The sequence below is a fragment of the Mustela lutreola genome, chromosome 4 (assembly GCF_030435805.1).
Source record: "Mustela lutreola isolate mMusLut2 chromosome 4, mMusLut2.pri, whole genome shotgun sequence".
NCBI lineage: Eukaryota > Metazoa > Chordata > Mammalia > Carnivora > Mustelidae > Mustela > Mustela lutreola.
Genome location: NC_081293.1, coordinates 157,952,123 through 157,974,705, shown reverse-complemented (window position 1 = coordinate 157,974,705; position 22,583 = coordinate 157,952,123). Strand labels below are relative to the sequence as shown.

The window sequence follows — 22,583 nt, the reverse complement described above, 5'->3', positions numbered from 1 at the left end:
CATCCAGTCAAGAAGATAAATTGCCAAGCCAAGAGCCTTTTACGGGTTGGAAGTGGGGCTTTTTGGTGTCTGCAGAGGAGGAGAGGTCCTGGCAGCCTGCCAGTCTCTGTCCCAGGTCCTCTGTGGCTTCATGGCCGGACCTGGCTTCCTGCGCTCTTTCTCCAGCCCTTCACTCAGCCGCTCTGTGTGCAGCAGGCCCTGCGCGAGGCTGGAGGGAAATTGCCTGGCAGATACGGGCTCCACTCTGGGGAGCTCAGCTCAGTGGGCATCTGAGTTCCTGTCCAAGGGTATAGTGACGTGTGCCTAGTTTTATTTGTTCAATGCCTTTGATCGGCTCAGCCTGCAGCTGGTCAGTAACAGCATGATGATCTATGCTGCTGGACAGAACAGTGCCGGCAGTGCGTGCCTGAGCCAAGCTCGGGAGCTGAGTGTGCACGCCAGCCCTTCGGGGCTCAGGGTCCTGCAAGGACCATGCACGATAACGGAGCAGCTCCAGCGAGTGCCGCCTGGACGTGGACTTCTTACCTGGGAACTGGGGACCTCTTGGCTCATTTTGGGCTTTGCACCCTGCTGGCGGCCTGCTCGGGGTGGGGAGCGGTTTTCTGGTTCAGCTCTGTTCTTTGTCAGGCCCATGGAGGGGTCTGAGCTTCCGTCTCCCTCTCTGCTTGGACCCCCTTCTCACATGCATACACTCAGCGTCTGGTCCTTCAGTAGGTTTCAAAGTCACGCTGTGAACAGTTTTTTCTCACAAAACTGCTGAAAGAAACCAAGGGAATTGGACGTTAGATTCTGTAGTGTATGTTTTCAAAACCGTACCGGCGCTTTCTCTTAGAAGGTGTGCTTGACTGTTCCTTTTCCAAGTGGGTTGCGCTTTAACACCTTCCTATTCAGAGTGCGGTCCCGGGACCCACACCATCGGCATCACCTGGGAGCTTTTTGAAATGCAGAGTCTCAGGCCCCACTTCTTTTTAATCTGCATTTTGATAAGATCCTCAAGTGATTTTTATGCACAGTAAAGTCTGAGGTGAGGTGCTTCAGACAGCGGCCTTCTGGAAAATACTCAGTCTTGGACAGCTCCTGATTATATAGTCCAGGAGATGGTTCCCAGGTGCCCTTTGTCTCCTGAGAAGATGGGCATCTGGCTTAGCCTGAAGGTCACTGTGAAGGTGAATGTTGTTCCAGCAATGGGTGGCTGAGGCTTACTTAAAAGAACGCGTATAGGGGCACCTGGGTGGCTCAGTTGGTTAAGTCTCTGCCTTCGACACAGGTCATGATCCCAGGGTCCTGGAATTGAGCCCTGCATTGGGCTCCCTGTTCAGCAGAGAGAATGCTTGTCCCTCTCCCTCTGCCCTTCTGCCCTGCTCGTGCTCCTTCTTTTTCAAATAAATAAAATCTTAAAAAAAAAAAAAAAGACACACACATATATTCTCTTCTTTTGGCAATGATTTAAGTGACTTGACTTTTGTTGGTGAAGGCCTCCAGTTATTTTTGTCAAATGAGGGGGGACTGGGTGTGTCAGTCTGGGGATGAGAGGACTTAAGTGGCTGAGGTCAAGACAGTTGTCACCGAATATTTCATCATAACGAAGAGCTCTCTAAGATTGTACAGCGGGTTAGAGGTGAAGGAGCTGATCTCCAGAGGGGCTGTACTCCCATCCCTAGGGGTGATTCAGGCATCAGCTTGCCATCCTCTTGTCTGGGATATTGTAGGGGATCCAAGCAGGACATGCGGCGTTGAATAGGACGCCTTTTAACATGCATTCCAGCTTTGGTAACTACAGAGGAAAGAGCAGAGTGGCTCACAGAACTCAGCTTCAAGCCCAGCTTTCCCATTTACTAGCCCTGATATGGACAAGTTACTTACCTTTCCTAAGCTCCAGTCCCCTCATCTAAACATAGGGATAATAATACTCACCTCATGGGCTCGTATGAACATTAATGAAAATTATGGACGTAGAGTTCCTACCAGCGCCTGGCATGGTGTGGCGGTGTAAGACATTTTCGTGTCCCTGCTCTTCTTCTCTATACCTTTCTTTGCCTTGTCTGGAGTGAGCTCTAGTTAGTGAACACTTTGGACAGACAGCCTGATATTGGGTTTTAATCTCATTCAGTTCTGATTCTTGTTCTTCTGTGAACAAGGACCTTTCATTTAGCATTTGGCAGAATTTGGATCAGGTCCTGTATTAATATTATGTTTCCCCAACTTGGCCTCAGGCTCTGTGAGGTTAGGGTCCAGTACCTTGACCAGGTGGTTTCCACAGAAATACCAGCACCGTGATACATTTATTTTGTAACAATTCCAGTAATCCGTGTCAGGAAACTCCATGCCCAACCTTTGGGTCTCAGCTGGACTCCTGGCCACCCATGGGCCAGTAATGTCCATCCTTGCCTCCAGCATAGCAACAGGGAATGGGGGATTCAGGGGGGACTCAACAGAGGTTAATCAGTTGTTTGATCTAAGTCACAGGAAGCTGTGAAAAGTCAGTTTGAAACCCAACATCTTGGAAAGAGGGATCAGGAAAAGGAAGCAAGGAAGTGACTGAAATAAATAAATTTCACTTTTTCTTAATAGCCTGTTTTGTTCCATGAACAGTGCCTGGTGCCTACAGCAAAATAGAAATAAAATATAATTTGTGGAACAAGGTAGGATATAGGTAAATAAACAAATGTATAAAATCAGGGCCAGGGAAAAAAGAAATTCATTTCATGAGTCTTCCCATATGACCCAAATTCCTCCAAATTAAAAAAAAAAAAAGAAAGTAAAGGAAAAATGTTTCCCAAGCAGTCTTCTCAGATTGGCAAAGGCTTGTATAATTTTCCTTCTGTCTGTGTTTCACTGCATGCCAGGCTGAGTGAACCAGTGAGCCGTTCTGCCCTCTGGCAAGCAAGCCTTGCCCTCTGTAAGGATTTGCCCGTTACCCTAGGAGAGAAAGGCCTGGAAGGTGCACCATCCCTGCCACTCTCAAATTATCAGCCCTGATGAGTCATCACTACAAATTGGTTTTATTTTCTTTTCTGCAAGAGCTTGATTCAAAGTCGATTTGACAGCCAAATTGGCCCGGAAGGTATAATGAGGCGATGCTGAGCATCTCTGAATATAGAAGGGGAGGGGGGGGGAACAGGCTGAGGGGTGGTGATGTCTTTTATGTCATTTGGGCACCAATTCCAGCTGGATTGCAGAGCTCTGTTCTGTGTAAGAAACAGGAGAGTAGGGGCCATTCCTCTGTGAGCTCCTAACTTGAGCCTAAGTGGGCAGGAGACAAGGACCTCTCCTACCAGGATGGGGTGGTAGTCGGGCTCAGCAAACAGTGGTAACACTCGGATGCTGAGATGTGACAGGCAGCACAGGGGTCAGGAGCACTGGCTCTGGAGTAACGAAGCACTGGATTCAGTTTCCAGATCTGCCACTCACTAGTTTCATCCCAGGCAATTTACTTAAGTTCTCAAAGACTCAGTTTCCACATCTGGAAAATGGGAAAATAGTAGCAATAACCTCAGAGAGTTGCTGTGAAGATAAAATTAGGTAATGAATGAGCAGAACTTCATCTGGTCCTTAGTTATTACACAGCTAGCATTTCTCATTTTAAGCAACCCCAATAATGTATTTTAAATAAATGTTTAGCTCAGTTGTCTTTGTGAATTAGGCATGTTGTGGCCCTATTCTTTGATGTGCCATGTAAGCTGACGGACTTTCCCATGTACCTGTCTGCCCTTCCCCTCCCCCGGCCCACCTACTGCGGGCTTTGATCATGCGTCAGACTGGGCTTCAGAAGCCTCCTTAACACAGCACTTTTACATTTTTGTGCTTAAAATGGATCCTGGGGTTGTCAGGCATTGATCTTTACCAAACCCATCAGGGAGGAGAAGGAAGCCAGACCCTTTACTTCCCCCTCAAACACACCCCCATTTGGGAGTTAAAGAGACTGACTACATCCCTTTTCCTGAGAATGCTGGGCTCGGAGCAGGAGACACGGGTTTGTTTCCGACTCCGCTCCTTGGCTCTGGCCTGATCTTGGACAAGTCACTTGACCCCTTGGAATGTCAGTTGCTTCCCCCGTTAAAGAGAACAGGCCTCCTGGGGCTGTATTTGTGAGCTGTAGTGCTTCTCATGCCAACATGAATTTGATTCTTGTTCCTATTCCCTTGTCCCCATTTTCTCCCCGGGGAGGATATAAGAGGGTTGGGGAGTCAGCTGGTAGCTGGGGCTCTTACAAGAATAAGGCAGTGAAGGTCCTTCCTTTGTGTCTGGCATCTCCCTCTTCTGGATGCCATTGCTGTGAGTCCTGGCGCCCGCACGCGCCTCGCAGAAGGACCTCTCTCTACTGACGGTCTCTGGGCTTGTGCCAGGTAGGAGGTCCCGGGCAGGTGACCTCCTCCAGTCTCTGGAGGCCAGTAGGTGACTCTCGGGGTGGGCTAGGGGCTTGAGGGAGAGGGGCAGGCCTCAGTAAGACATTTCTCCAGGTGCAGCCCTCTCCGGAGCATGGCTCCAGTGTGCCTGCCCCTCTTGGAAAGCAGAGAAGCTAAACGGAAAGAACATGGACTTTGGAGCCAGGTACACCTGGCTTTGAATTGGAGTTCGGCCACACAACTGCGGGTTCTTAGAAAAGTTACCTGACCTTTCTGAATTCCAGTGGCCTGAGTGCGTTTCACGTGGGAACGGCAGTCTCGGTGTGAAGGCAGGGGCCGGGACTGGTTGTTCACAGCCTTCCCTGGTACCTGCAGTTCGGTCAGGGCTTGATAAATATTGCGCAATATTTCTGAGCCCATGGAGCCCGTGGAAGTGCTCCCTGTGTGCTAGCGTCCTTTCACCTTCTTCCTCCACGTCTTCCAATTCTTGGCACCCATTGTGCTCCGGGAGGTAGGTTGGTAGAAGGTTGGTCGTCAGCTCGTATGATAAATATTGTGTGCCAGGCATTTAGGCATTGGGGGGGGGGGGTGTGTGGAGAATCCATGCTCTGAGTTTGGCTCACATCACTATGACTATGGGATCACGATCATGGCCTTCTTCCCTGGCGCTGGTCCGGAGAATCCATTGTAGAGGCAGGAGGAAGGCAAAATGCCCGATGAAGGAAGGTACAGAGCACATGAGAAGGCAACAGTGCTGCGGGGAGGAGTAGACTAGGGAAGGGGAATGGGTGCAGGGCAAGAGGGGGAGTTGGGAGTTGTGATCTTAGTCATGTGGTCATGGAAGGCCTTACTTAGAAGGGGACAACTAAGCAAATGTGATGATCTTGGACCAAGTCTCTTGCTCCCCAGCATTGAGCCAGTTTTCCTTGCCGTTGCTTGGGTTTTTGCAAGCTGAAGGCAATGTGAGCAGTTCTGAGCTTCATCTTTTGTAGTAACTTAGGAAGATGTCTAGAACCTCCTTCTAAGGCTCTCTTCTCTGGGAGTCCCTTGTGCCTGGCTTTCTGACCCACCAGGCTTCCCAAAGCACCTCCTCTCGAGAGGTTCCTGGGCTGGCCTCAGAGACTGTGGCAAAGCAGCAGACAGGCCACGCACTGGGCAGATTTCCTTTCAGGAAGCCAGACTCTGTTCCCGGCTTGCTTGCTAACCGTGCTTTGGCTGTCGCACCCGGTACCCCAGCTGCGTTTATACTCACCCAGGTGCCAGAGCTTCCAAAACAAGGGTGGTGGTGTTTTTGAGGCTACTTTTGGTTACAAAGCAGTGTGCACCTGCCCAGGCCACCACCACAACTGTTTGGACCACCCTCCCTCCTGTTCTGATGGCCTGGATTGTTCGCAGCTGAGCTGGGACATCAGTGCGCCCTCATGGTCAGGGGCTGGGGTGTGCATTGTTCTGAGTTAACTTCCTGTCTCTCCTGCCTCTCTCTCAACAGTTGCCATGGCAAGCCCTTCCTTTCAGATTTGCTTCTGGCCATTTTGTTTTTTTGGGGGGGTGCGGGGAGTGTGCACTAGAACAGACATACCAAGAGTGTACTTCATTTACAGTGCTGCTTTTCTCATAGGAGTGTAGCTTCTGAGGAAATTGATTAAAACCCAGACTCCTGTCCCCATTTGGAGGAATTCTGATTCAGGGTTTCTGGGTTGGGACCAAGGAATCTGTATCATCATCATCATCATTATCATTTTTAAGTCAGTTCTCAAGCTCATGGTAGATAGACCCAGACTGAGAGGGATCCCTTTCCCCTCTAACTTATTTGTATGTCAAGCTGGAGTGAAATCTACTATGGTAGTCCCCCCAGAGCTTTGCCTAGTGCTGGGCTTATAGTTGGTGCTCAGGATACCGGTGGAAGTTGGAGGTAATCTTTTTTTATTTTTTTATTTTTTAAAGATTTTTAAAATTTATATGGCAGAGAGAGAGATCACAAGTAGGCAGAGCAGCAGGCAGAGAGAGAGAAACAGACTCCCTGCTGAGCAGGGAGCCTGATGTGGGGCTCAATCCCAGGACCCTGAGATCATAACTTGAGCCGAAAGCAGAGGCTTAACCCACTGAGCCACTCAGGCGCCCCTAAATCATTTTATAAGAAACCCTTCTCAATGTGAAGAGTTGCTCACTAATAGGTTCCCACAATTATGTTTGCAGTCTGAACAGTTGATTTTTTTCTTAATGCAGAGGCATATCTCTGTTCAGGCTTTGGATGACAAAACAAAAACATCCTGAAAAGAAGAACTGAGTAGGGGTGATTATTTTTGAAGGAATTTGAGCCACATCTTCCTTCCCGAATGTTGCTTTGGTAACGATGTGTGAAGTTACAGTATCAGTGCCTCTCAGCTGCTCAGGGGGATCAGGGGGCCCCTTAACAGGTATGAAGCTTGGGTCCCATCTTCAAGGCTCTGTTTCATTGGGCCAGGGTATGGCCTAGGCATCAGGATTTTAAGACGTTCCCTGGGAAATTCTCATGTGTGGCCAGGGCTGCAAATCCCTGACCTAGAAAGTGTGGAACTTCTTGTAGAGGAGAGTGGGAGACTTGTCTCTTGAATCTTAGAGGAAGTCCTCTTGGACTAGAGATGGAAAGTCCCCTGGATATTGTGATCCAAGACTGCTCTGGAAACTGAATCTAAAAAATAATTTGTATGAATAAATAGACATACACATACAGTATCTAAAATGTTAATGTATACCAAATAATAGTTAATTGTTTTCTGTCCCTTTAATAAAACATTTTTCTGATTATAAACATGGTACACAACTATCATAAACTATTAGGTTTGTGCAGAAAAGTATAAAATAGGTTAAAAATCTCCCCAAGTGTCAGCATACAGAAGAAATAACTATTAATACATTTTGTACACATCTTTCCACTCGTTTCTCTTTGCCTGTAGAGACATGCAGCCTAGACCTACAATTCAATGTCAATGGAATCAATGATATATACAGGTCAGGGTGTTTTGCCCAACAGTATGATATGGATAACTTTCCTTAAATCCTCATAATCACTTTTATGAGATTTTGCCAAATGCAAGCTCTAATAGGGTCTGATGAATGGAACATCTACTTTGATATTAAGACTTGCTGTAGAGGGGCACCTGGGGCTCAATGGGTTAAGTCTCTGCTTTCGGCTCAGGTCATGATCTCAGGGTCCTGGGATCAAGGCTTGCATCAGGCTCTCTGCTCAGCAGGGAGCCTGCTTCCCCTTCTCTCCACCTACTTGTGATCTCTCTCTGTCAAAAAAAAAAAAAAAAAAGACTTGCTGTATATATAAATATACACAAATATATATATATATAAAATCAAGGGCAAATAGCAGAGGTCTAGGGCTCCTGTGTTGGTCGAGAAGCCTGGATGTGTCTGAGCAGTCAGTGGGCTGGGCACAGAGGGCTCAGCAAGCTTGGCCACACCACTTTTTGTAGTGTTGGTCTCTATTGAGTTTTAGTTTCATTATTTAGTCTTTTTTCCTTTTTTAAGGTTTTATTTATTTGACACAGAGATAGAGAGTACAAGTTGGCAGAGCAGCAGGCAGAGGAAGAGGGAGAAGAAGGCTCTCCACTGAGCAGGGAGCCCGATGTGGGGCTCGATCCCAGGATTCTGAGAACATGACCTGAGCTGAAAGCAGCTGCTTAAGCAACTGAGCCACCCAGGCGCCCCTCATTATTTAGGCTTTTAAACAGTTTTTGTTTTTATTTGCTTTGTGGACCATGCCAGAATAGAGAACATTGTCCAGTGCCAGTCAACAGAGTTGCCTCCTGAACATGCAGGAGGCAGAACCACCTGGAGGGGACGTCTCGGCAGTGATCCATTGCTGGGCTTTGGACTGGATAGCTATTTAGTTTTTGAGAAAAGACAACAAGCTCAGTTTTTATTTGAAATCTGATGGCTTGCCTTTTTTGGGGGGAGGGGGGTGTAGGGGCAGAGGGAGAGAGAAACTTAAGTAGGGTCCATGCCCAGCACAGAGCCTGAAGTGGGGCTCAATCTCATGCCCCGAGATCATGACCTGAGCTAAAATATAGAGTTGGATGCTTAACTGACTGAGCCACCCTGGTGCCCCTGAAATCTCTTGCTTTTTAAATGTAGACTACTAATTGTTTAAAAACACTGTGGGGCCAAACAACACACCTGGGACTTTTTAGAGTCCTCTAGGAGCCAGTCTTAGGTTCTTGGTCTACTAAGCCATCTGGGGCAGTGGTATGGACTTAGTCTACTTGATTTAGTTCTAAAAATATTGACCTATGTGTTATTCTACGTGGCACTTGCTCAGTGTTCAAAAGACTGGAAATGCAAAGATGAACAGTTATGCTCCTTGTCTTGGGTGGGGTACCTTGTAGTTGAGAGGAGCTATTCTCAAGATATGGTCCCCAGGCCAGCTCCTCAGTATCAACTGGAAACTTGTCAGAAATGCACATTCTCAGGCCCCACCCCAGATTTACAGAATCAGAATTTACATTTGAGCAAATGCTGCAGTCTTTTTTTTTTTTTTTTTTTTTTTAAATCATACCTTCCTGATGGTTCTGACTCCTTGCTGAAGTTTGAGAACCAGTGGTCTGGGAAGGGAGTTAAGTGTATGGACAGAGTTCAATGGGATGGAGAAGTTGTGGTGAGAGTCAGGGAAGCTTTTCAGAAATAAATGACTCCACTTGAATCTTAAAGGATGAGTAGAAGTTGGCAGGTGAGGCCCTGGGGAGAGGAGGGAGCAAAACGAACAAGAGTGAGGAGGAGAGAGTGTGTGTAGGGTTTGGGAATTGCGTTTAGAGCATGTGGATTTTCTGGCAAGTAGAATGAGCTGAGAAAACTGGATGGGACCAGGTGTTGCATACCAGGTCACATTAAGTGGATTAGGTCTTGTAAGTGTTGGGACATCACTGGAGACCTTGGAGTAAGGGAATGTGGCACTGGGTCTGCGTTTAGGAAAATAATACCACTGGCATGTTTCTTTCTGAGTAGAGACAACCCTCTTGATACTTCACTGGCCTAGATCTGGATTCCTGCCTCTCCTGGTGGGATTTGGATCTGGGTCAGCGATTCCCATCCTTGTATGGGGTGGTGAGTAGAGGAGAAAAAGCTCTTGCATGAGGAAACAGTCCTTGCTGCATGTGAAATTGTGACTGCAATTGTCATATGTCACGGTGTCCCCTTCCTTCCCACAGGGTAAATGCTCATTCTCCAAGCTGAACATTTTAGTGGATCCTAGTGTTTTCAGCAATGGCAGTGGTCTTTGTTTTCCTACTTTAAAAGCAGCTCATCAATTTCTGCAGCAAATATTTTTGGGGAAAAAACCCTTGCTCTGTTTTCTTTCCTTAGCGTTCTTTGGTGTTTAAAGAGGAAACCATTTGAACTCAAGGCCAGGGAAACTCATCTCTATACCTTACTAGGACTTTCTTCTCCCTCCCTCTCTAGCCCTCTTTTTGAAATGCGGGGAGGTAGTGGGAGCAGGCTGCCATGTCATCTCCCCCTGTTGGTCGTTTTGTGTAATGTCTTGTTGGTAATCTACAAAGCCAGCACAGACAATGGGCTATGCAAATGACAGAAAAGTAGACCCAGGTTGGATCCATTCACTTTTAAAATTTGTCCACAGGTAGTGCATTGTGAAATCTTTACCTTTGTGAGAGGGTGAAAGGATTCTTTTTTTTTTTTTTTTTTTTTACTCCTTCCATTCTTTGCACATTGATGTAGTGTTTACAAAGCGGTTATTTCTTTTGTGTGGCTACTGCAGCTTTGCATGCATTCATGATTACAGCAATCCCTTCTATTCTGCCACCTAGTGAGTGGGTTTTTGTTTTTGTTTTTAAGCTAAAATGAACAGGTTTTTCCAGTTAATTGCTTTGGGTGCTCTGTTCAACTTGACCACAAGTATCTGTGCCTGTTTACTATGAGTATATAAAACAACCAAGCTGTAATTCTAATGAGCATTAAAGTGATATTTAATGTGAGTGTAACTTGTGTTTCTACTTGATGATCGATCTCTGTTTTTAATCACAAAGGTGGTGTTCATAAATAGGGGATTTTCATGATGACTATCCACATGATAAATTATATAGAGACATTTCAGAGGAGGGTGAAATGCCTTGCTGAGAAGCTCTAAGGGTAAGGTTTTTCTAGAGCAGTTCTCTGAACAATTCCACTCCCCTCGCCCCTTTTAAACTTCTCTGTTTGGGAGCATCTAAATATAAACAGCCTTCCTAATAAAAACTAATCTTGTTGTTACCTTCTGAAATCCTGTCTTGGCTTTGCCCTCCTATGCGAGCAGATTGGATTTATGGGGTGGTTACATTTATGTATTTCAAGACAGTCTAATAAGTTAAGGAAGCTCAAACCGGCTTGGAACTCAGGCATTCTTGCCTCTTACCACATAGGTGCAAGTCAGTTACCACCTCGAGGCATAGTAAACTGTGATACAAGAGTTATTGTTTAGGTCCTCTCCAGCTTTATTCAAATGCACTCATCAAAATGATTAAGACATTTATCCTCATGTAGACATTGAGAGCAATCCCAGAAATAAGAGAAAGAGAGAAGTGAAGTTGCTTTTATTGTCTTACAAAGATCCTCAAACATAGTTTAATGTCAAATCATCCAGAGGGTTAGCTGTAAGTTGGGCGTATTCTGTGGACCGTGTGCCTTGTTCTAATTGCATTGTCTGCTTTTTTGTTGTTTCTCCAGTTGCAAATGAAGCTGGAGACAAGACCACCAGACCCCTCGCCCGCTTCTCCCGTGAGTAGATCTTGTTTCACTCCTTTCCTGGGCTCCTTCAGAGGCCTTTTTTAACCTGCACGCTCTACCGCTGTAATCCTTCCAGGTGTCAGTAGAACACTGTCAATAAAAGAGTCATATAAAAAATATCTTCAGCGGGTTAATATTTCATTTGAGCTCCACCACGGGTGAGCTATTCATTGCTCTTGCCTTTTCAATCCTTAGAACTGTGTGTGGTTTATCAAACTGTGCTCTAGTGTTTTGCTATTTCAAGTGGGGTCCTGGGAGCCACAGAACTAGCACGCCTGGGGAGTTTTAGAAATGCAGAGCCCCAGGCCCAAGGAATCAGAATTTGAATGGAACAAACCCCTAGGTGATTTCTGTGCACGTTTTAGTTGGAGAACTGCCCATTGGGAATCCCTGTAGCGGAGGTGGGCTTTTTATGAGGATAGAGAGAGGAAGAGTATGTGAAATGCTCCTAGTCATCAAGGTCCACACATGTGTGAAACCGTCATCACCACCCAAAGTGATTTAGGGGCTGCCTCCGCAGGGTTTCCCTCCTTTAAGTGACATTTTGGAAGCTCAGATAGATTGAATGGTTTTCCTTGGGATCCCATAAGGGTCTTGGAGCTCCCCATCAATTTCTATCGACCCTTCTGTCTCCAGGTCTTGATCATAATGGGAGAGTCAAACGCTTCGCAGTGTTTTCTGTGCTAGTGTGATCAGCAAATCACACAGCCCATTAATGCTGTCCCTGGAATGAAAACCCAGATCCCAACAAGGGAACCGAAATACCAGAGGTTGAGTGGGGCTGGGTGGGGGTGCCCCCCAAGGCCTGGAGCAGAGAACTGGTGGGGCTCTCCATCGAAATGGATGGATTTTTCTTCCCAGCACCATCAGTACTTGCTGGCTTTTGCTTCAAGTAATTTCACGGCTCGGGTGAAAATTTCCGGGTCTCGGTTTTCCCATCTGGAAACCAGAAAATTCATACCCATCTTCTCTCCTTTATAAAAAGGTTACCTACTTTTGAAGTCATGGCACACAAATTCCCCATCACTGCGTAGTTTGCATAAAGTAGATCAAGTCGTGAGTGTGGATACCACCAGAGTAAGCCTCAATGCCTAGAACTAAAAGTATCATTTCTCTATCGACAGGGCCTTCTTCTAAATTCTGCCTTTCAGCTCTGCTGGGGAGGCTTCAAAACTTTTGAGACTGATTCCTAGAAATGGTTTTTATAGAGCTGTAATAATACATGGTAATGCGAGAGCATTAAGTGCTCACATTTTAGAAGCTGTGAAATAAAACATTCATTTCTCACTGCCCTCCTACCTGGAACCTTACTTCCCAAAATAAGTATCTCATCCCACAACTCAACAAGAATGATGAATATGCTTTTAGTCCCTTTCCTTATCTCCCGAGCAGTAGTCAGGCAAATTAATAAGCCGAAATTGTAATCCAATCACTCTGCCTGCCTTGTGGTACTCCCACCTCTGTGAGGGTGCCTGGAGCTTTTTTTTTTTAATGATTCTTTTTTTTTTTTTTTTTTAAAGATTTTATTTATTTATTTGAGAGAGAGAGCAGAGAGCACAAGCAGGGAGTCGGGAAGGGCAGAGGGAGCAGCAGACTCCTAGCAGAGCAGGGAACTTGATCCCAGGACTCAGAGATCATGACCTGAGCAGAAGGCAGAGACGTAACCGATGAGCTGCCCAGGTGCTCCTGCCTGGTGTTTTGATGCTCACTATGACCCGTAGGAAGGGGATGGACCAGGGTCCTACCACTGTGAAGCCAGAATGACAGCTGGAGCAGCTGGTCCCTTTCCAGACAGAAGAGGTTGACTTTGCTTGTAAATAGCTTCCACCACTTCTGAATTTTTTGTCTGGGTTGGAGGGATGATATGTCACTTGAAAGCTTATTCATAGAAGATAAGTGAGGACATGAGAGAAGCAAAATATATAGGCAAAAAGTAATTAGTGGCAAACCAGTCAAATTGGGCTATTTCTGGAACCAAAAAAAAAAAAAAAAAAAAAGAAAGAAAAGAAAAACACTTTTGGACTGTGCCATGTTCTGGGGGTGGGGGGGATCAGATGGTATCATTAGTTCCTAAATCTTTTATAGCAGATAATAGAGGAAGAAAATTAGGTGGCCTTTAGGAAGAAAAAAATATATATTTTTCTTTTTTTTTGGTGGAGGAACTGGGGATTGAACCTCGGACCTCGTGCGGGAAAAAATAATTCTTAATGTAGTATTGCCTGACTGACACTTCGCTTAACTGCATTGAAAGTAACCTTGATGCTGTAGTGTGATGGGAATGAAATGTTCAGTTTGGGGAGATTGGAAGGATTTGGATGACAGACTTCTCTTTGGAGGTTTGAAGATGAATACTGTGACCTTCTCCAGTGTTGGCAGCCGCTAACACACGCGTCAAATCCTGTGGTATGCACTGCCCAGCATGGATGTCAGCCCAATGGGAGTGGGAAACAAGAACACAGGCTGGAAATGCTGTGAAAGCTGGACCTCCTGAGGTGGGGGAGGGGTGGTCTGCAGAAGAGAGCTCCCGGCTGGAAGGAAGAGCTGGCCCTGGGGCCTCCCAAGTCATCCCAAGGTTTTCATTTCCCTGGGGAGTGGGGCTCTCACATCCTGATTCCGATGGCCCTGGAATATGCGGCTCATTTCTGTATAGATTTTGCCCGTGCTTGAATCAATATACTCTTCTTGGCTTCCCTACATTGCAAGAGATGAGCTGTGTTGATTCTATTAAGAAATCCTAAAGGAGAACCAAGGGAAGTAGAGGGTAGGAATCATGAAAACATCTAGCTTTTCTGAGCCCTGGTTTCTGATCCTGCTCTGGCCAGCTGGTCTACCAGCCTTGTAGGCCTCATTTGGTCTCTTCTGCAACACAGCCCACGCTGGGGTTTCTTCTTGGAATCCGTATCTCTAAGTGGCTGACACGGCTACCTGGAGGCCCCTCGTGGACCAGTCAGTCACTGGCTGACACTGGGGCTGCTGAGGCAGATGTTGCCCTGATAGCCCGGGATAAATAATACGAAGCACAATGTCTGCACACTCAGTGCTCGGTAAGTACGGGAGATTGTCACTGTATATTCCCACCCTTCCTGTCCCCCCTCCCTCCTCCTGTTGACTTGCACCCTCTATCCCTCCCTCCTTCTTTTTTTAAAAGATTTTATTTATTTATTTGACAGAGAGAGATCACAAGTAGATGGAGAGGCAGGCAGAGAGAGAGAAAGGGAAGCAGGCTCCCTGCTGAGCAGAGAGCCCAATGCGGGACTCGATCCCAGGACTCTGAGATCATGACCTGAGCCAAAGGCAGCGGCTTAACCCACTGAGCCACCCAGGCGCCCCGTCCCTCCCTCCTTCTTTTCACATATATTTATTGAGGACTTGTCTATGGCAAGCCCTAGAGACACACACAGGAGTGAGTTTGTCTTCAGAGAGCCCATAGTCTGATAAGACGATGCAGAATTAAATGGTTCCAATATAGCATGTGGAGGGAAACCCTAGAGATTGGTACCAGGAGCTACGTGAGCCATATGGGGAGACCTCATCCTATCTGGAGTGGGAGTGGATTCAAGGGAGTCCTCTTGGAGGAGACAAGTATTCGCTGAGATTTAGGGAGGGAGCGGAAGTTAATAGGGAGAGAAGATAACTTATTTAAAAAAAAATAATAAAGGCAATACAACTTTTCAGGGACTAAAGGCTGCATGCAGTGCTCAGATGTGGCCACAGTGTGGCAGCAGAAGCCCAGAATTTGGTGTGCAAGGAGCCTTGAAGGAGGCAGGCATCCAGTGTCCCGGACTTTGAGGGAGGCAGCCAGGGCTTTGAAAGAGCCTGTGCAGCGGGAGGTCTGGCCTCAAAGCTTGTGTAGCTGGGCAGCTGCACTGTGGAGATTTTCCTTCTTTGCTTTCTCCCCTGAGGTGAGCTGTGATTGAAGAGAAAATAGTGGAATCAAAAGTAGTAAGGCAGTGGAGCCCCATTTGACTTCTGCTTTTGGAGGTAAAAAGCCAGGTAGTGTTGAAAACAGATCATCCTATTGAAGAGCTGGAGTAGTCTGGGGAGATGGATGTTAAAGCAAAAGGAAGGTCACTTGCTGTTTTTGTATTGGGTGTGTAATCAGGGTGAATGATCCCTTTCCCTGGGTAGAGAATGGGCCGGGGCAGATCGGGGTGTACATTGAGGATGAGCTTTGGGGTTGGGATAGAGAGGAACCAGCACCTAGTACAGGATGATACCCATTGTGGAACCCCAGGGCAAACTCAGAATCGTATCCGACAGAGTGCTAGATAGAGTCTGGCCGGAGAACTTTCTGAAATTGCTTGTCACAACGAGGAGGGTCGTTGTAAGCATTAGAAGCTTGAGTTGGAGTTGGATGGGTTATAGAACCATGGTGATGAGAACAAGGAGAAGAGAAAGTGGGTGGGAGGAAGGGCTGAGAGATGCCGGAGGCAGTGGGCTGTGGCTGGTGGCTGGGTGCTCAGTAGTTTGGGGAGCAGGGGCTGTGGATGAGTCAGAGCCATTTAAAGGACCCAGGATAGGGCAGGAACTAGATCTGGAGATTTTCTCATTTGTCTTCAACAGCCCTAACTATTTCTAGGTCTCACCCCAGCAGCATTTAATGACTGTACATCTTCATTTCCCACTTGTTCCAGCAGAAACTGGAACTTTATCTTCAACAGTGGAAGCTCTAGAATTTCTATGCACGAGGGACATAGGGGTAGCAATCTAGGTCAGTTGTCCTCAAAGTGGGGTCCTTGCAACTTGTGAGAAAGACAAGTACTTGGACTCCTTACCGGGTCTGCTGAAGCAGAAACTCGGGGTGGGCCCCAGCAAACGCTATTGGTGATTCTAATGTACGCCAGTTTCTAAACCACCACTTCAGCTGTGATGGTGATGAGGGGGTAGAGGCAGAAGCCAGGGCACAGAGCAGCACCGTGTTTTTGTTTATAGATCATGGAGTAATATAATTAGCATTTTTCTATAACCACTTGTAGTGATATATTCACATGACAGAGCAAATGTTAATTACTCTCATCAAAGAATAGTGTTTTATTTTTATTTTTTCAATTAAAAAAAAAGATTTTATTTATTTATTTGACAGACAGAGATCACAAGTAGGCAGAGAGGCAGGCAGAGAGAAAGAGGGGGAAGGCAGGCTCCCTGCTGAGCAGAGAGCCCGATGCAGGGCTCAATCCCAGGACCCTGAGACCATGACCTGAGCTGAAGGCAGAGGCTTTAACCCACTGAGCCACCCAGGCACCCCAAGAATAGTGTTTTATTATTTTATTTTTATGGGGAGGGATTGTGGGGGAGGCCTGAGGGGGATTACGGGAAGAGTCTAAAGATACCCCTACTCGACCCTTAGACCTGGCACTCTCCGCATCCTCTCTTGAATCTAATTCTCTTTTCTCTTCCTGAGGCCTTCTCCTGCCTACTCTTGGCCTTTCCCCCCCTCACAGCAACATCACTGTAAGAGCAGGTTGGCTGCCCCTCCTCTTGCCTCTTGCTTCCACCTCGAATCACCTGAGCCGTCATCCTCAAACTCCCGTTTTTGTCATGACCTATTGGTGTTTCAGAACCGCAGACAGTTAACTCCCCAAGTTTTGTTCAGCCAAGATACATCTGCCTGACTGCAGTGGGTTCCACATTCTGTTGTACTCCTTGTCTCTTTCCCTTTCATCAAATCCAGTTGTTATCAGCCAAACAAATCTGTTTGTATTTATGACAACAGACATACCAACCCATTATCTGACATTTGAACACTTTCAAGTTAGACTAGAGCTTACAGCTGATCCAGTCCAAAGCTCACCACCCATGTAAAATTTAAATCCTCTTCATGGCATCCCTGTCAGGGGGTCATGAGCTCTCCACAAGAACTCATCTAGTGGGGAAAACTCAGTTTGGCCTGGAAGGGATTGAAGGTCACGGTCATAATGAAGGCCTGGAATATGTATGTGTATTTAGGGAACTGAGACTCACTTTGATTTTCTCTTTTTGAATGTATGGGATTGGGTCTTTGAATGTATCCATTATGGTACTTGGTCCCCAATATGTTAGCCGTTGGTTCATCTGGTGGACTATATGGTGATACTATAAGTAACTTCTAGGAGCTTGTGGGTGATATGTAACCCAGGGGTCAGCTAGAAGCTCTTGGTCCATTGAGATCCAGGGAAATAGGCTCAGACTGCTCCTGTGTGCCCTTTGGGAGTTCAGAGCGCTCCTCGGTGTTTTCTGTGAATACTGGGGATGGCCTAATATTCTCCTTGCCCTGATTCCCTACCTCTTTTGTTTCCTTCTACTCGCCTCTGGCTGTCTTCTTACCTGCTCTGAGATAGGCTCTGATGGGAAACAAAGCCCCTTTTCTTCTTTTGGAGTAACCAAAGGCTGTTGGTCAAAGCAGAACGTGAGCGGAGATGAGAAATCCACAGGAGAGATGACAATATCCAGTTGTGTGAAGACAACTTGAATTCACAGTTCTGTTCTCACAGCCCTTTCATCCATTCATCCACCTCACCACCAGTAGTTTCCTTAAAGACCACTTTGCCCATGTAGCTGCTGGTCTGCCGCCCCTCAGTCCTTCTGTGCCTACCCTCCTCCACTTTTTGCCCTGTATTTCCATTTCCCTCCTGGGAACTGAGAGAAACTCCTCCAGCTCTCACACACAGCAGCTTGATCATCACATTAGTTGTATTGGTATCTGCTGACCCCTCTGCCCTCAGCACCACACCTCTACTCCTTTTGACTTATTCTTATTATTATTTAAGATTTTATTTATTTATCTGACAGGGAGATAGAGAGCACAAGTAGGCAGAGTGGCAGGCAGAGGGAGAGGGAAAAGCAGGTTCTCCACTGAGCAGAGAGCCTGATGTGGGGCTCCATCCCAGGACCCTGAGATCAGGACCTGAGCTGAAGGCAGATGTTTAACCATCTGAGCCACCAGGAGTCTTGACTTTTTTTTTTTTCCTACATGCAGACTAATTTCTTTTTCCTTCGTGGGAATTATAGTCCAGCTTGTTGAGATAGTAACAAATATTTACTCCTTCCTACATGTGTACAAGCTTACACAATTTGAAAATCTGAATAGAAATTTTTTGTGTATTTTGTACCCTCAGGGAGGGCAAGGGAGACATAGGTTGAGTACTGCATGCCAAGCACCTCCTCTTTTCCTCTCTCAATGTATGCTCCTTTGAAAAAAGTTAGGATGAAGTTTCTGGTTCCAGCGAAAGGTAGACTAGGATAGCCTGAAATCCTCTATTTTTCATGAGCATGTGGAAACGCTGAGTAAAATATTTTAAAAAATGTTTTTAAATGCATAGTTAAACTTACAACAAATAAAGGGAACTCTGCAGGTGGAAATGAATGAGTACAACAAGCTGTAAACATGCCTGTTGATTCTGTAGGTATGCGGTGTGGGAGTGTTGCTGCCAAAGCCACGGGATCTGGAACATGGGGTAAGGATTTCAGGCCTTGGGCTGTGCAGGGTGAGGAGGTGGATCTGAGACTTCTGCTTGAACTTGGACTCTTAAAACTTAGATGGAATGGACTACTTTCTTGAAAAACAAACTACTATAACTCATCAATTATGAAGTAGCTAATAGCTTTATAACTATTAAGAAAATTGACTTAATAATTAAAAATGCCCCAATAGAAATCCCAGACCCAGTAAGTTTAGCTAGAAAGTTCTACCAAATTTTTAGAGAAGTTAACACCAATTTTATATAATCTCTTCCAGAAAACAAGGAAGAGGAAACATTTCCCAATTCATCTTATGAAGTTAGTAGTACCCGCATAGCAAAACCAGAGAAAGATGGCAGACCAATATCCTCATGAATGTAGATGTAAAGTTTTTAACATAATATTAGCAAAACAATTCCACAATATGCAAAAAGAATTATATACCATACCAAGTGGGTATGAAAATTTCTGTATTGAAAATTAATATAAGGGGCGCCTGGGTGGCTCAGTGGGTTAAGCCGCTGCCTTCGGCTCAGGTCATGATCTCAGAGTCCTGGGATCGAGTCCCGCATCGGGCTCTCTGCTCGGCAGGGAGCCTGCTTCCCTCTCTCTCTCTCTCTGCCTGCCTCTCCATCTACTTGTGATTTCTCTCTGTCAAATAAATAAATAAAATCTTTAAAAAAAAAAAAAAAAAAAAAAAAAAAAAAAAAAAAAAAAAAGAAAATTAATATAATTCACCATAGCGAGCTAAAGAAGAAAAATAATATGATCATATCAGTTGATGCAGAAAAAACATTAGACAACATTTGGCATTCATGATAAAATCTCTCAGGGAAATAGGAATACAGGGGAATGTCCTCAATTTTTTAAAGAGCATCTATAAGAAACCCACAGCTAATGGTAGACTGATGCTTTCCCCCTAAAATTGGGAATAAGATGAGGATATCGGCTCACATTCTTTTATTTAACATTGTGTTGAAAGTTCTAGCCAGTGCAATAAGGGAAGAGAATGAAATAAAATGCATACAGATCAGAAACGAAGAAATCAAATTGTCTCTGTTGCATAAGACATGATTATCTATGTAGAAAACTGTCAGGAGGGGCACCTGGGTGGCTCATTGGGTTAAAGCCTCTGCCTTCAGCTCAGGTCATGATCTCAGGGTCCTGGGATTGAGCCCCAAAATCGGGCTCTCTGCTCAGCAGAGAGCCTGCTTCCTCCTCTCTCTCTGCCTGCCTCTCTGCCTACTTGTGATCTCTGTCTGTCAAATAAATAAATAAAATCTTTAAAAAAAAACTGTCAGGAATTTATAAAAAACCTTCTAGAACTGGGGTGCCTGGGTGGCTCAGTCAATTAAGTATCTGCCTTCAGCTGAGGTCATGATCCCAGGATCCTGAGATCGAGCCCTGCTCAGCGAGGATCCTGCTTCTCCCTCTCCCTCTGCTGCTCCCCCTGCTTGTGCTCTCTCTCTCTCTGTCAAATAAATAGAAAAAATCTTAAAAAATACCCAAACGAAACCAAAATCTAGAACTAATAAGTGAGTTCAGCAAGGTTATAGGATATAAGATAAACATAAAGAAAATCAAAATTAAAAATACAGTAGTGTTTTCAATTGCTCAAAAAAAGTGAAATGTGTAGGGGTGCCTGGGTGGCTCAGTTGGTTAAGCATCTGACTCTTGATGTCAGGTCAGGTCATGCTCTCAGGATTGTGAGATTGAGCCCCTCCTCAGGCGTCACACTGGGCACAGAGCTTGCTTAAGATTCTCTCCCTCTGGCTTTGCTTCTTCCCCTTCTCTCTATCTCTCTCTCTAAAATGGAAAAAAAAAATGTGAAATGTGTAGATGTAAATCTAACAAAACATGTGTAAGACTTACATGAGGAATGGAACGCCTGGGTGGCTCAGTTGGTTAAGCAGCTGCCTTCGGCTCAGGTCATGATCCCAGCGTCCTGGGATCGAGTCCCACATCGGGCTCCTTGCTCTGCAGGGAGCCTGCTTCTCCCTCTGCCTCTGCCTGCCATTCTGTATGCTTGTGCTCTCTCTCTCTCTCTCTGATAAATAAATAAAATCTTAAAAAAAAAAAAACTTACATGAGGAAAACTACACAATGGTAATGAAGGAAGTCAAAGAAAATCTAAATAAATGGAAAGAAATACATTCATGGGTTGGAAAACTCAATGTAGTGAAGATGTCAATTACCCCTAAATGGATAAACAGATTTAACAAATTCTTATGAAAATCCCAGTGAGGATTCCATAGACATAGACGAGATTATTTTAAAATTTATATGGAAATTCAAAGGAACTAGAATAGCTAAAACAATTTTAGATAAGAAGAATGAGGTACAAGGATCAATCTATTTTATTTCAGAGCTTAATGTACAACTACAGAAATAAAGACTAGGTAGTACTGGTCAAAAGATAGATTCATAGGTCAATGCGACACAGTAGAGAAGTCAGAAATAGATTCATACAAATATGCCCAACTGATTTTTGACAAAGGCACAAAAGCAGTTTAATAGAGCTAATATAGCCTTTTCAACAAATGGCGCTTATGTATTTGGACATCCACAGGCAAAAATACAAACCTTAACCTAAGTCTCAAACTATATATAAAAATTCACTTGAAATGGATTATGGGCTTAAACATAAAACATAATGCTATGAAACATTTAGAAAAAGAAACAGAAAAAAAAAATCATGGGAAAATTACTTGCAAACAATGTTGCTATCCAACAAAGTTCTATCATTACTATATATATATATTTAGTATTTGGAGAGAGAGAGGGAGGGAGCACAAATGGTGGGGCAGGGGGCCGGGGGGTGTTGGAGCTGAGGGAGATGCAGACTCCTCCCTGAGCAGGGAGCCTGATGCAGGACTCAATCCCATGACTTTGGGATTATGACCTGAGCTAAGGCAGACACTTAACTGACTGAGCCACCCAAGTGCCCTAGCATTATAATATATAAAGAATTCTCAAAACTCAAAAGTAAAAAAGAAGACAACCCATTCAGAGTATGCCAAAAGGCAGGAAGAGACATTTTACCAAGGAAGGTACAACAGATGACAAGTACTTGAAAAGTTGTTCAACTTTATTGGTCAATAGGGAAATGCAAATTAAAACCACAATGAGATACATTACCCATCTAAAATGGCTAAAATTAAAATGGCTAAAATTAAAAAATAGTGACAACACCAAATCTTGCGAACTGCATTATTTATGCATTGCTGCCTAGGCCACTTTAAAAAAGTTTGGCCGTTTTTTAAAAATAAGTAAACACCCAAGTACCATATGGTCCTGGAACAGCACTTCTGGGCGTTTATTCCAGAGAAATGAAGACTTACATTCACACAAAAACCTGCACATGTGATCTCACACCTATTAGGAAAGAAACCCAAAAGTGTTGGCAAGAATGTGGAGAAATTGGAACCCTTGTGCTCTACTGTGAGGATCACAAAGTGGTGCAGCCACTATGGAAAACAGTATAGCGGTTCCTCAAAAAATTAAAAATAGAATTACCATATGATCCAACAATTCTGCTTCTGGGTATATACCCCAAAGAGTTGAAAATAGGAGTTTGGACAGATATTTGTACAGTCCTGCTCCTAGCAGCATTATTCACAGTGTAGGTGGAAGCGATCCAAGTGTCCATCAGTAGATGAACGGATAAACAAAATGCCTCCAGACTAAAGTGTCAGTACAATAGAATGTTATTCCGCCTTAAAAAGGAAGGAAATTCTGATGCAAGCTACAACGTGGGTGCGTCTTGAGGACATTGTGCTAAGTGAAATACGCCAGCCACAGGATACTGTATGATTCTACTTTAATGAGGTACTTAGAGTAGCGAGATTCATGGAGACGGAAAGTAGAATCACAACCATGGCAGGCACTGAGAGGAGGAGGCCATAACTTTCATGGGTACATAGTTCAGTTTGGCAAGATGGAAAGAGTTCTGGAAGTGGATACAACGTGAATGTATTTAATGCCACGGAACTTGGTTACACAGAAAAATGGTGAAGATGGTAAATTTCTTTTCTT

General features: G+C 45.0%; 1 protein-coding gene across 7 annotated transcripts in view; it reads left to right on the top strand.

Moving 5' to 3' along the window:
• The window catches only part of PDE1C (phosphodiesterase 1C), a 523,080-nt gene that overhangs the window by 80,962 nt on the left and 419,535 nt on the right, over window positions 1-22,583 (top strand). For all 7 annotated transcript variants that reach the window (XM_059171502.1, XM_059171503.1, XM_059171511.1 and 4 more), the window contains exon 2: window positions 11,052-11,102. In XM_059171502.1, the coding sequence (XP_059027485.1) occupies window positions 11,052-11,102 (51 nt within the window). The remainder of the gene's footprint in view (window positions 1-11,051; window positions 11,103-22,583) is intronic.